Here is a 13,577-nt window from a genome sequence, read left to right as displayed (position 1 = left end):
TCTGAAAAGCTGCTGTTCTAGTCTCTGGGGTCATACTCTCCAGTGTCTGATTATGAAATGAAGCTCAGCTTTCCCACGCCTCCTCCATGCTGCACCCTTACTACTATTGCTGAGTGTGTGGGGAAACAGTCCTAGTTGAGTAGGGAGGTTACGGATTTTGAAGCCTGATCATTTATGTTTGAATCCTGCCTGGGTCATGCACTGGCTGGGTCACCTCAGGAAGTTATTTAAATCTGTGAGCTACTTCATAGCTTCCATCTCTATAATGGATATAATAATATGATGATGATGAAAATACCCAGAAGGATGATAAAGATGGGTTGAATGAAATAATATGTGTAAAGCAACTAGCATAAAATATCAGATGCAAGGTAAAAATCCTACAAATATTTATTATCTTTCCTTACTCCATAGTATTATACAGGATGGGGCAAAACTAGGTTTACAACTGTTCATATGGAAAATAATATAATAATTAATAAATACTAATACAAGGATAAACTCTGTGTTTTGCTTACTCACAATTGTAAACCTACCTTTGCCACCCTGTATGTCTATATAACTCAAAGACTCTGTGGCTGTTAAAGCATATTCCATAATTTGAGACTTTGACCCTCAACTCAGCTATAAATTTATACTGACTTCTGGTACTATTTGCAAATATTGGTTACATGTGTTTATGTAGCAATTTCTATATGCTGGTAACTATACTATTTGCTTTATCATTTGTTGACTCTTTTATCCCCACTTCCTAGATGATGAAACTGAGGTTCAGTGAAGTTAAGAAACTTATCCATACAACACAGTTCTTAATGTTAGGATCAGGAATTGAATCTAGAACTGTCCAATATCAGAGTCTGAACTCTTAACCGATAGGCTACACTGCCCATCTAGAGATCAATATTTTTTTTTAATATGTTTTTATTGATTTCAGAGAGAGGAAGGGAGGGAGAGAGAGAAACATCAACTTCAGGGATGAGAGAATCATTGATTGGCTGCCTCCTGCACGCCCCCTACAGGGGATGGAGCCCACAACCTAGGCATGTGCCTTGACAGAGAATTGAACCATGACCTCCTGGTTCATAGATAGATGCTCAACCACTGAACCATCCCATCCAGGATACAAATCAGTATTAATAATGGGTCCTCAGATACCTTCCATGAACTCCTGCTCTCAGTTACCTGAGTAGTGAGCAATTTTTAACTTGTCTACTTTTCTAGGCTTCTGGAAATCCAAAGACAACTGGTCCAGGCAACCAGGCCTAGCCAATGGTTCTAGAATTGCAAACAAAGGCACAAGCATCTTAAAACTTGGCTACCTTGTCTGCCTCCAATACTATCTTATTTTGTATCAGTAACTGGAGGGCAGTTCAATATTTATAGATTTCCTTCATAATTACATCAATTTTCAAAATCTGTTAAGATAATTCCTTTTATGTTTTTATTTTATTTTATTTTATTTATTTTATTTTATTTTATTTTATTTTATTTTATTTTATTTATTTTATTTTTCCATCACCATTTATGCCTTCTTCCACCTCCACTCACTCCCCACCCCCCAATCACCACATTGTTGTTCAATGTGCTGGAGAGAGGGCCTGTTTGGAATTTTCTGTTTGCAGCCTTGATTTTCACACGTGTCATTTCTGAACTACTTAGAGCTGGGGATTTTTCCCACATCTGTCTTGTCCACAAAGAGATAGGGAAACAGAGGCATTAGAGACAACTGTGTACTTCTACCTTTTTCTTTTTAATCATGTAATGGAGATGAGTGAGGTTGGCTTTCTCAGTGTAAGGTCTCCATTTCTGCCCTGTGCCTACCCACCCATGCAGCTGCAGATGACTTACTGCAGAAGATTCTAATGCTAAAATGAGCCAATAAGGCTGATGCTACTCTCTGGCCTTTGGTCTAGAAGCCCTGTACCCTACCTCCCTAGCTGCTTACTTGAAACAGATATTAAAATGGTGACCTGGATATCTAGTTAAGAAAGTCACAGTAGGCTTTCTATAGAATACCCATGGGAAATCCTGGCTCATATGCAGCTCACATTCATTCAACAGTTACTAGGTCCTTTAACATTTCCCTTAATATTGTATTGCATAAGAAAGTATTATAGATGCCAACAATAATTTACTCCTTTATCAGCAGAAATTACTTTTATTGTATAGTACATGTTAAAAAGTATCACATAGTCAATGAAGTTGATACCTAGAGAAGGTGCCCATATGCTATGCATAACTTGAGGAATAATCGCACGGTTTAGTGAAATACCATCTGCTAGAAAATCAAGCACATGTAACCCATGCATGGAAATTGCTTTCCAAGAAGGCAAGAGAGCATCCTGACCACTTTAAGACAGTCTCCAGCCTCCCCCCAGATACCTCACCCCCAACCACCATAGGTGTGATTTCTTCATGGCTGAAGCTGCCTCCTCTGTGGGAAGCTAACAAATAACCACGAGAGCCCTCGCATAATCACGATCAACAAGTGCTATACAAATCAAGTTAGACATGGAAAGGAGACACCTAGTTAGTTTCCAGACATCACAACCCCCACCCTAAGCCCCATCAGAAATTATAATGCTCTGGTTACATTGGTTAGTAGGTGGCCTCAATGTTTCCCTTTCTCCAAGTCAGCTGGGGGAGAATCACCTGGGCATTCTTGCCATCTGTGTCCTGGGGGACAGGGAGAGTTATGTAACACATATTTGAAGGTCATTTTCTTTCCCTGAAGGAATTAATAATAAGTCTTACTTACCAAATCAGATGCCTCCAAGACGTTTATTTGGCCTCAGATGTTGACGGCTATAATTGCTGTCCAGGTTCACTGGCTATGTCTACATCATGCCAAGAAAATTCACTAAACTCAGTTTATTTAGACAAAAAAAAGAGAGAGAATATTTTCAATTCAATACCATATAGAATGACTAACAGCTTGATGTCATATAGACCATAGCTCTCTACCATTTTGTGTATAATGATCCCTTTCCAAATTATAAAACATGAAAATATAAATTTAATACATAATACAAGTATGTAAAATATATTTAAATACATTTTTATTTTATATACATCATTTATGTGTATAGTTTAAATGTATACATAATATAATATATATTTATTATATAAGCATAAATATATAGGCAAGTATATTTTAATTACAATATATGCATATTGTGATATGTGTGTGTATGTGTGTGTGTGTGTGTGTATCTCACAAACCTCCACAAGATCGTAATGTACTTTTAGAATTGCTAAGAAAGTATATAGTAATTTGAACAAACTTACTACAAATTAGTAGATTTAAATGAATTCGTGTTTTATTAATCACGATAACACAAACATTATTTATGCTTCAGAGATCTAACTAAAGATTAAAATAATAGTGCTTCATATACATATGGGGTTTTAGTCCCCTAGTAGATACTCTATAAATTTTCATTGAATGAAAAGCAATGAATAACTTTTCCAATGTCCGCATGGTTATGTTGTTGCATGAAGTCAACTTAAGCAATCTGGCGTATATTTTCATGATATAATGTAAAGACCTGACCAAGATCTGCTCTGATTTTCAGAATTCTTTGGCGATCTGGACACATTGATGGGGCCTCTGACCCAACACAGCAGCATGACCAATCTTGTCCGCTATGTTCGCCAGGGACTGTGCTGGCTGCGCATCGATGCCCATTTGTTGTAGTGGGTGCTCCCCCCATCGCCAGTATTACCACCCATCACTCTTCTACCTCTACCAGATTACCAATGGCTACTGGTAGAAATCCACTCATTTGGGAAAGTTCTCTTTATGTTTGTTTTTGTGCTTCTCTTGATATCTGTGAAAAACAGAAATCATTGTAAGTGGACACTACAACTTGAGAACAGTGTATGTTTTATTACTTAGTCATTTTTAGTATTTTGTATGCATTTCTTAGATTCCACCATCCTTTTGTGCTGGATGGAATGACACAGTCCCTACAGTATTGTTTTAAGTCCACACAACCCAAAACAAAGAATGGAAAGTACTTGTGATAATAACAAGTTTCTGAGAAATATATATATGACACGAAAGACCTACAAGTATTCAAATTTTCAGCAATAGTCATTCCCCAAATTATATTCTTATGTCCAGAAAAGAATGTATTTCAGAATCCATTTTAAACTTTTGTGGTTCCCACAGACTCAGTCTTCAGGTGAGAGTTTTCATTGTCAAAATCCACTAGTTAGATGGTGTAGTAATATCATAAAATCAAGAGTATTAAGAAAATAAATAAATATAGCAATGCCACTCTTAAAATGATACTGTGGCACACCACCATAGGACATTTTTGTTAACATCCCCTTACCTGATTCCCTATTTAAAATTTTTTAATTATGAGAAGGAGTGGCAACATTTACTTCAACAACTTTTAAGGCATCAACTGGCATAAATATTTTTTAACTCCATGATTTTAAGTGTAAATTTTCACCTGGGATTATCTTTGTGTAAAGCTCTCCTCTTGAGGGGCAGTTTAGTGGATGCACTCCCTAGCAGCCAAAGTGCTACACTCCAGTTTTAGAGATGAGAGAGAGGAAGTCTGGTAAACTACCAAGGAATTCATACCTCTGCTTCTTTTGCAGCTGGTAAGCAGGTCCATAACTGGCAAGATATTTTACTACATTTTGCTCAAATCTCTGGAAACAAAAGTCAAATTATCACTACCTAGAAGTAATAATATATAGTTTGCTTTCTAGGGGTTTTAAAATATGGACTTCCCCAATTATTATCCCTAATCTCTATTTTACAGGGTTTCTTTCTTCTTTTTTCTATTCTATTTCTTTTCTTTTCCTTTTTTGGGGGCTCATTAGATTTTGACTGAAATCCAATCACTGATTTTATTTAAGTCTCTATTAGTATGAATCATTTCCATTTAAACTTCAAAGATAAGTTCAAACTTTCTTAGTAGAGCTAGCCTTTTAACAAAACATTATTCTTGGGGCAATGCTTTAACCTACATAATTTTGAAAGAATCCTGAAGTTTAGGGATGGTTCACCTAATTTGGACATTTCCAGATCAGCTGCAATTATCCCCACCCGTTATGTTCGTTTTATGGCCCTAAACATTACAAAGCAAATATCATCTTTGGTGTTCCAGCTCATCAAAGAATCCCCCACATGTACTAGACACTATCCATACATTAGTTCTTTATAACTACCTGTCAGTATATAATTCCTCATAGCCTTTAATTTGCTGAGTTATTGAATTCTGTTCACTGAGTTGTGACAAGTTAAATAATAGATATGTGCACATGAAAGATGTGAAGTTGTATGGCTTTTAAACCAAGTCATGCAAGTTTGTGATTGAAACAGCAAAGGATCACTCTGCACTCTTATTGTCAAGGTTAGATATCTCCACAGTTGCAAAAGAGCCAGACTTAAGTTCTGCTCTCGTCATCTTTGAGTTTAAGGTCCTTTGTTATATAATAATGTTGTGACAGTTTACTCCAATGGCTGAGGCCACATTGTTAAAATGATGTCTGGGAATGTCCCAGCATCTGAACCCAGAACTTTTTATGCTCCCAGTGTGGTTGAGCCTTATGTTCACAGTTTCAGCAACAACACTAACACATGCAGACACACACACAGTTAAATGAAACCTAAGAGAATCTTTTCTGAGTCTCTTAAATGAGGAAAATAATAATATGAAAGAGTCCAACCACCTAAGGTGGGTGTCACATATACAAATTAAGCTGATGGCTTTGCATTGACTCAAGTTCTCTGTTTTTAATAGCTTACCAGGTAGAGTGCCTGACTATTACTATACAGGGTAGGGCAAAAGTAGTTTTACAGTTGTTTGTATGGAAAATAATACAATAAATAATAAATAAGAATAAACTTTGTATTTCACATACAACTTTAACCCTAATTTTGCCCTACGTGCATAATGAAGTCCACTGGCTTGACTTACAAGTTCAACCTAGACCACATTCCTAGACCATCACGGATTTAGGAGCAGATTCTTCTAGAAATTAAACCTCCAGAAACTAGATATTAGAATGCTAGAGACAGTTTCCCATAAAAACAATCATATTGACTCATGGATATAAGATTGTAGCTCTAGTTTCAGTGAGTTGCTATGTCTACTTTACATACAACAGGGAGGTAGCAGAGAATCCTGATGCCTGATGTCACCTCTGGTGACTGAGTGTAGTGTGTGTCAAGTCAGCAGCACAATTATCAAATCTGACAGTTGAGCTCAGGATTACCACCAGATTATTTACTATACCCATTTGTAAAGCAGTTTAGAAACAAATTAAACATGGAAGATGAATTGCCTTCCTGTCTCTGGAAATGAGATATCTTTCACTTTCAGGATTAAGCATTGTTGCTGTTTTCTAGGCACTCTATTCATCACATTGTAAACAATAATGTGTGTTGTAAGTGTGCAGGTATTTGAGGGATTGAGATAGTTTGTCAAGTAAATCTCTTCAGTGTACCAGTTTGTGGACAGGATGCAGGGCATGTGGATGGCAGTGAGATATCCTGCCTTGAGACCTTGCTGGAAGCTTGGTGAGACACATCTCAATAAGCACACGGAGGTAGGGTAATGGGCAGAACAAGCAGCTCCACCTGAGCAGTACAAAGAAGGATCTCAGCCCTGCAAAGTGATCCAGGTAGGGCCACCACTATGGCTTCATTTGTCACCCAAGCTCCAACCACAGAGAGTTTGACAAGTTTGTGTTATGACGTTGGCTTGGCTTTGTATGTTTATTTAACTTTGGATTTTTTAGTGGTTTTGTCACATTACTGTCTTAGTTTCATAGGTAGGATTGATTTGAAAAGGTTATAACTAGTATGGTCCTCAGGATAGAATTTAGCCACAAGCATGTTGTTAGCCAGCCTGTAGACTGTTAATTATTTAATAACCTCATTGGGAAAATACTAGTAGTTTATATTTGGATGATATAATTGGAAAAGCAGATTAGCTGCTGTTAAACTTTTGAAAGACTTGAGGTTGGGATGCCTTTTTTCCATATAACGACATAAAAAGATTCAAATCTTCAGTCAATAACCAAGTTGCTAAATTAAGAACCATTTGCTAAAATGTGTTTTGTTGAATTTTCAAGTGAATGGATTTTCATTTGGACATTACATTATTAAATGCATTGGGTTGGATCTACATTGGAAAGATACTTGTTTTATTGTATCTTTCCCAAAGGTTTTTAATTCATATTTTCTTTTGTTTAATGCATCCCAGAGGTTGAAGTTGGGTTATTAAGTTGGAAAGAATTTTTTAAGGCAAAATCAATTTAGCTGTGAGGGTAAAACCCTCATGTACTTGTCAACAGACATGATAAAAGTCACCTGGATGAGTTGGCAGGTGGAAGAACCAAACTGGATCACTGGGTAGGACAACTCAGTAAGGCAATGAACTTCTTGCTTAGAGAAGCATCACCATACCCATTAAGGAAATGTGTGGTGAGGTGATATAGCTACACAATATCAAAGTAATGGGTTGATTCAGTGCCCCTAAATTCAATTCTGTGGGGAAAAATATTGAGCCAGTTGTCACTGCTATGTTATGCAACTGGCAGACTAAATTCTTCTTCTTCCTCCTCCTCTTCTTCTTGTTGTTCTTGTTCTTGTTCTTCTCCTTCTCCCCCTTCTTCTCTTTCTCCTTCTTCTTCTGTTCTTTGTTGTTGTTGTAGTCTCTCATTTCCACTTGCACAGCCTTGTTCTCATAATTAAACTCTGATTCATTTTCTCTTTGGTGTTAATAAACTGCAACAATAGAAATGGCATCTGTGTATTGATAATCAGCATTTACCCTGGCAGGAGGCTAATTGGATAGGCTGGTCTCAGACATTAATGCTACCATCTGATATTTTCTGGGAAAGAAAAAGTATTAATTCCCTTTCCATTCTCCTCCTCACAAATGTAGAGGCCCTCTTTACCAAGACCATCACATTTTCCTCTGTAATCCATTGACTGAAAGAAAATTGCATTGTGGGGAGGGTAGAGGGGGCTGGGGTGGGGGGAGGAGGAGAGGGAAGCCCTTCCAGACCGGGCTGCAGTTCTTGCCCCTTTCTGCTTCTGACATGAGATGTTAATGAATCATTCATCAGGCTAACATTGGGTTAGGGAACACTGAACTGCTTTTCTGATCCATGATCAATCATTATTCTTCTAAGAGATCAGAGCTTTGCTGTTTCATTAACTGTGCAGTGTAGACTAATGGTGTTTAATAAAATTTATTCAAAATTTCAAACTCTTTTGCCAGTGACCTCAGTTTTTTTTTTTTGCTCTTTGATTTGTACCAAACTTTGAGGAGGGAAGGGGGAAGCAAAGAAAGCCTGCCTGATACCAGGCCTCTGGCAAGATGCTGCAGTGGCAAACCCATTACATGCCAGCACTTGCAGCAGCAGCATGCAGACTAGCTATGGGAAAACTCCTGAAGAATGTCCCAGTGGATGCTTTCAGCTGGGGATAGCTTGATCCTACTGACGGATTTGTTCTCCAGCCTCTGCAGCAGGAATCCACAGCTGAATAAGAATTGCAAATGCTTAACCTATTTGGTTTTGGCATGCATCACACATGTGGCTCCCCAATAGAAGTGTCTCTGAGAGCAGAGCTCAGTGGGGTGACAATGAATAGCCAAATACACCCCAGATGCTCATGCCTTTCTGTGGCTTTGTAGTACTTGTGAAATTAGTGGAAGAGGAGCCCCCAGGCAGGAGGCAGAATTGGAAAAACTCCCAAAAAGGCTGAGTTGGTGCCGTATTGTCCAGATCAAGAGTCAGCTTCTCCTTCGGTGAGCTGGGTATACAACCAGTAGTGAGCTGGTAAAATATTTAACAATCAGCTCTCTGAGAATATAAAACACTTGATTTGTGGCATTTGCCAATTTCTGTGGTATAAATACTCCCACCACAGATTATTTCAAACTGCTGTGCTATCACGGAACACAGAGCTGGGAAGAAATGTACACAACTTGGGAGACTGGGCCTGTCAGCTCTAACACAGTACTGAATATAGCAAGTCAAAGAGGATTTGGATTTCACATTTATGTTAATGTGAACACACACAGAAATACACATTCACACAGGTGCACACACATACCCTTCAATAACAAGCTATTACATCATTTAAAAAAATGAATCAATCTTCTGTAAATGTAGATAGTTTATGATGAGGCCCTAGAGATATGACTTTTAACCAGTGGATAGCTGAAAAGAATGAAGTCCTTTTGGCCTCAAAACACATGTGGATCAGTGGGGGTAGTTTGGCTATCTCCACATCCTGAAGGTAAAATGGAAGTGAGATAAATACTTAGAAAACCCTCATGGGTGGTTTAAAATAAGCATAGAAGAGAATGTTATTATTTTTACGTGTCCAAGTGGTATTTCTAACATTTAAATCTAAATTGGATAAATTATTTACTATTGTTCCTTATAATTGGTAGCCTTTGCGTAGTTAGGGAACATGAGGGCTTCTATGGAAAATAACACAGTCCAAAATGTATTGGGCTGTTTTCTCATAATATGGAACCTCAGTAATTCTCTCCATCTCCCCAGTGTTGTTCAGAAGGTTTTTACATTAGTTATTAGGTATTGAAGTTATTCATTTAACATATGTTTTTAGTTAAAAGTACCTACTTACTGTCCTACCTCTGAATTCAAACCAGAATCTCCTGTATCAATTACATGATTAATATTCAGAAATAATCATCAAAAATAATTCCCTTTTCTACCCAATATAAACAAAACCAAGGTCACTAACAAGAAAGTATAAACTTAAATATATTTTCTAAGAGAATGAGGTTTTCATTAAAGACACACACACATCTTTTTTATTAGAGCTCTTCATCATAAATCACCCTGAGAATAGAATAGAAAGTCTCAAAGGACCCTTTCTCCTGGTTCTGTGCATCTTTTGCAGCTAAATAAGAGGTTTACATCTGGAAAGGTTGAAGAACTTGTCCTGAAATCCTATTTTTCTTTACATTTCAGTGTTATGCCCAAGCCTGTGTCCATGGTCAAATGTAATCCCTGGAGGAGATCTGTGTCTTACTTTTTCTGTCTGGCCTTTCTTTTGCCCCTGTGCAATAACAAGGTTTGTGCTGATTGGAGAGTGATAACATCTGGGGATGATTTAATTGACATTACACTCACACAGGGACTTGGAGTCCGCCTAGGCAATGGACTGGTTTGCATGCATATAGAGAGCTGTGGTTGTGTTTATCATAATCATCCAGTGGTTCCCTAATTCAAAACCATCCTCACTAATCAATCACATTCACCCACAAATATTACAAATAACATTGATTCTGTGTCAAGACGATTTGTCATGTAGTTTTCTTCCTGGATGATTCTACTCTGGATATTTTACAAAGAGGAATGTCTGCGATGAAATCCCTTACGATTATTCAGTTCTACAAATTGCTGTTTTTATTCCTATTTTCATCAGAGTGCTTCTGAAGATTGTTAGATGTAGTAATGTTTTATGATAAAACATCAAAAGTGAGCCCAGGACAGATACCAAGAAGGCTACCTGGCATTGGAAGACACCTAAAATTCTCCCCTTTGCACACTTGGTTAGTTGAGTGACACATCCTTGGGATTCTTCAAAGAAGAGACTGGTTTCTTCTCTGTTCTTGTGGTGATAGTTGTGGTGGTGGTTGTTCTGGTTGTGGCTGAAGTTGCTGTCTCTCTCTCTCTCCCTTCTCCTCTCTCTCTCTCTTTCTCTGGCTCTGGGTTTTGCTTTCCCTCTTGGGTTTTTTCTCTCTCTAAAAAATATAAATAGTTGAATTAAATGTGAGCTTCTGAATTGTACTTGTTCATGCTTTTAAGACATAACAAATTAATTTTAAAAAGTAGATGTGTACTTATTTAAAACATGCCACCTGGAAAGGTATGCTGTAATATGAAACCATATTCTAATAACTACATTATTACATGGCAGTATAAATATTAGTCTCTTGAACTCATATGTCCAACTGTATAACTTTGTGAAGCAGTGTTTTTACCTTTATGACATAATTTTGGAGCAAGTGGTGTTGTTGCAGGCAGATGAGAGAGTTTATATCAGGATTTTTCAACCAACTTCAGTTGATTGAAATGGCAATGGCAAGCATCTTCAGATGTTGCTGTAACCATTATAGATATGAAAAACACATTTCTGTTCAAGAAATTTCCCAGAACACTTCAGTCAAGCTGCCGGTTTTTTAGGTTCATCTTTTTCTTTTTTATTCCTTTTCCTTTTTCTTTTCTGAAGGGGTTCCTTACAATTTGACTGAAGAAATAGTTTGATTGATTGCTTTGTGTATTTCTTCTCTCTCTCTCATTAAAATATTGAGATCTGGAGTCTTTGGTTAATCTGCATTAGACCATTCTACAGGCCAGAAATGATAACTGAATGTAAGTAAACATTAATGGGTTTTCAAAAAGGAATACCCCATGTTCATGGGGCATTTCTATACCCCACACTGACAAATGCTAAGGACAGACGTAGCTTTTGCAGAGAGGAATATTTATAATATCCTGAGGCCTAATGCAGTTTAACAAATGAGTCCACCTGTTTTTTCAGTAAGTCACTTGAGTGAGACTTGAAAAATATCCCTGAGACTTGCCGGAGCTTTCTTCTGCCTGGTCTGCAGTGTGTGTGTTTGCTTGGTATCTGAGAGGCACATTCATGTCTTGTGTGCTCATTTGAACTATTTCCTAACATTCCCATTAGCTTGTATATAAGAACCAGAAAGATAATCCCAACATGTTATAAATGAAGATGTGACTCTATAAATCTGTTTTGTTCTTAAATAAAAGAAGACATTTTCATGCATATTTTAAACAGAAACTTCATATATTTAAGTGCCATGGAAAGTACTTATTGAGTAACCTGGATACAAATGGAAATTTAAATGTCATCATATGCTTTGTGTGAGTGTGTGTGGGGGGGTGCTTGCCAATATTCATGTCACTTGACCATTGTGGCATGCCACAACTGTACAAATAGAACACGTCATCTGTGTGTATGTGTGTGTGCACATGTGCAACATGTCTGACTTACTGTCCTTCATGGGATTTTGGCTTTCCCTTCCTGAAAAGCATTCTTGTAAGGTTCCAGGAACCATGACTACATTACTATATGAATGCAGTGTTTTAAATGAAAACTCCTTTCCTCTTGGAAGCTTTTATCATAATAATATTATGGTTCAACCACATGGATTCCACTGGCCTTTGTGAGGGAAGAGGCTCTGTTCAAATCCAACTGAGTTTCCAAGAGAAAATTTTAGATCAAGACACATGGGAGGGAAGATGACGGCCACCTCAGCTGCGACAGATGAGCTGAGTTGAGCCCTCAGGGTTGGAGTGAACTTGCCCTGAGCTGCAACTCAAATCCCTGGGGTCAGTTTTCTGGCCTGGGCTCCCTCCGCATCTGTAGACAAGCAGAACCATCAGAAATAGCCTGGCCTGCTTCCTGAGAAGAAAGCTTCCTGAGTCCCTGCCCGCAGTGGAAGACTCTTTTCCACACTGGTGGCACCCCAGGTGGCCTTTAAATGTGATTATTCATAAACTGCCTCCTTTGTTGTACCATAATTCAATTGGCCTTTTAAACCACTTTTTTTGAGGGGTTCAGATTTCCAATATTCATACCCATTGCAGATTCACCAACTGTTACAAGCATGCTTATCTCACCAGAATTTTAGTAAGTTCAGGTGTTCTGTATAGACCAAGGTAGCTGTTCTAACATCAAGCAATGAATGAAATGATATCTGGTTCCTAAAAACTGGTTTCATGTGCTTTATATGTATAAACCTGTATCTGCCTTTGTTATTTTGCATTTCAAATGTGTGGCACACAAGCATTTTGTTGGTGTTTTGTTGTCAGTAGAGTAAGTCTGTATAAACATTTTAATGTAGTTTTGTTGTTTTCCAATATGATGCCTCTCTAAAAATTATATTGGCTGAGTTAGTGCATTGGTTTTTCTCATAGAGGCATTAACAATACTGCCAATGCACTGAATTATTTAAAAAACGCAAAATAAAATTTTTATGTAAATCTCATTTTAGACATGTAGATTATTTTGCTTACAGACTTTCCATCCATAACTACCTTGTTACCACTCCTTTTGTATTATAGTACATAGTCAATGCTCCCACTTACCTAAACAGCTTTAAAACTGAGGTTCATAAAGAAAATAACTCTCACAAAGCCAACTCATTTTTTAATAGAGACTTTTGGACCATCATTCAAAACCCATTTAAGAGGAAATCATCAAATTTTTAGTAATCTGGATTCCTATTACACAACACCAAAAAAATTTACAAAGTGTAAATTAATAGTTGTACTAGTTGCAGAGTGAAGAACAGAGGAAATAATAAAACTAGACTGAAAACGAAAGCACAGCCAACTGTAGCCATTTACTGCAGGAGCACGAAGCCACTGGCCTGGGAGGGTAGCCTAAGTAATAATTTAGGTCATGCCATATATTTTTAAACAATTTCTTTCAAAATGTTAAACATTTTCCAGGCAGTAAAAGGAGGTTTCAGATATCTAGAATATTCTTTTATATGGAATGTAGTCTGTGGCCATGTGAACTGTGA

General features: G+C 37.5%; 1 protein-coding gene across 5 annotated transcripts in view; it reads left to right on the top strand.

The window, feature by feature from the left end:
* AFF2 (ALF transcription elongation factor 2) overlaps positions 1–13,006 on the top strand; it is a 393,556-nt gene extending 380,550 nt beyond the window's left edge. For all 5 annotated transcript variants that reach the window (XM_081125977.1, XM_081125975.1, XM_081125976.1 and 2 more), the window contains one exon: positions 3,576–13,006. In XM_081125977.1, the coding sequence (XP_080982103.1) occupies positions 3,576–3,697 (122 nt within the window). In that variant the 3' untranslated portion in view covers positions 3,698–13,006. The remainder of the gene's footprint in view (positions 1–3,575) is intronic.
* The last annotated feature ends 571 nt before the right edge of the window (positions 13,007–13,577 follow it).

The sequence above is a fragment of the Miniopterus schreibersii genome, assembly GCF_964146895.1.
Source record: "Miniopterus schreibersii genome assembly, chromosome: X".
Taxonomy (NCBI): Eukaryota; Metazoa; Chordata; class Mammalia; order Chiroptera; family Miniopteridae; genus Miniopterus; species Miniopterus schreibersii.
The sequence above is the reverse complement of the archived record's forward strand: the minus strand, read 5'-3'. Positions and strand labels throughout refer to the sequence as shown.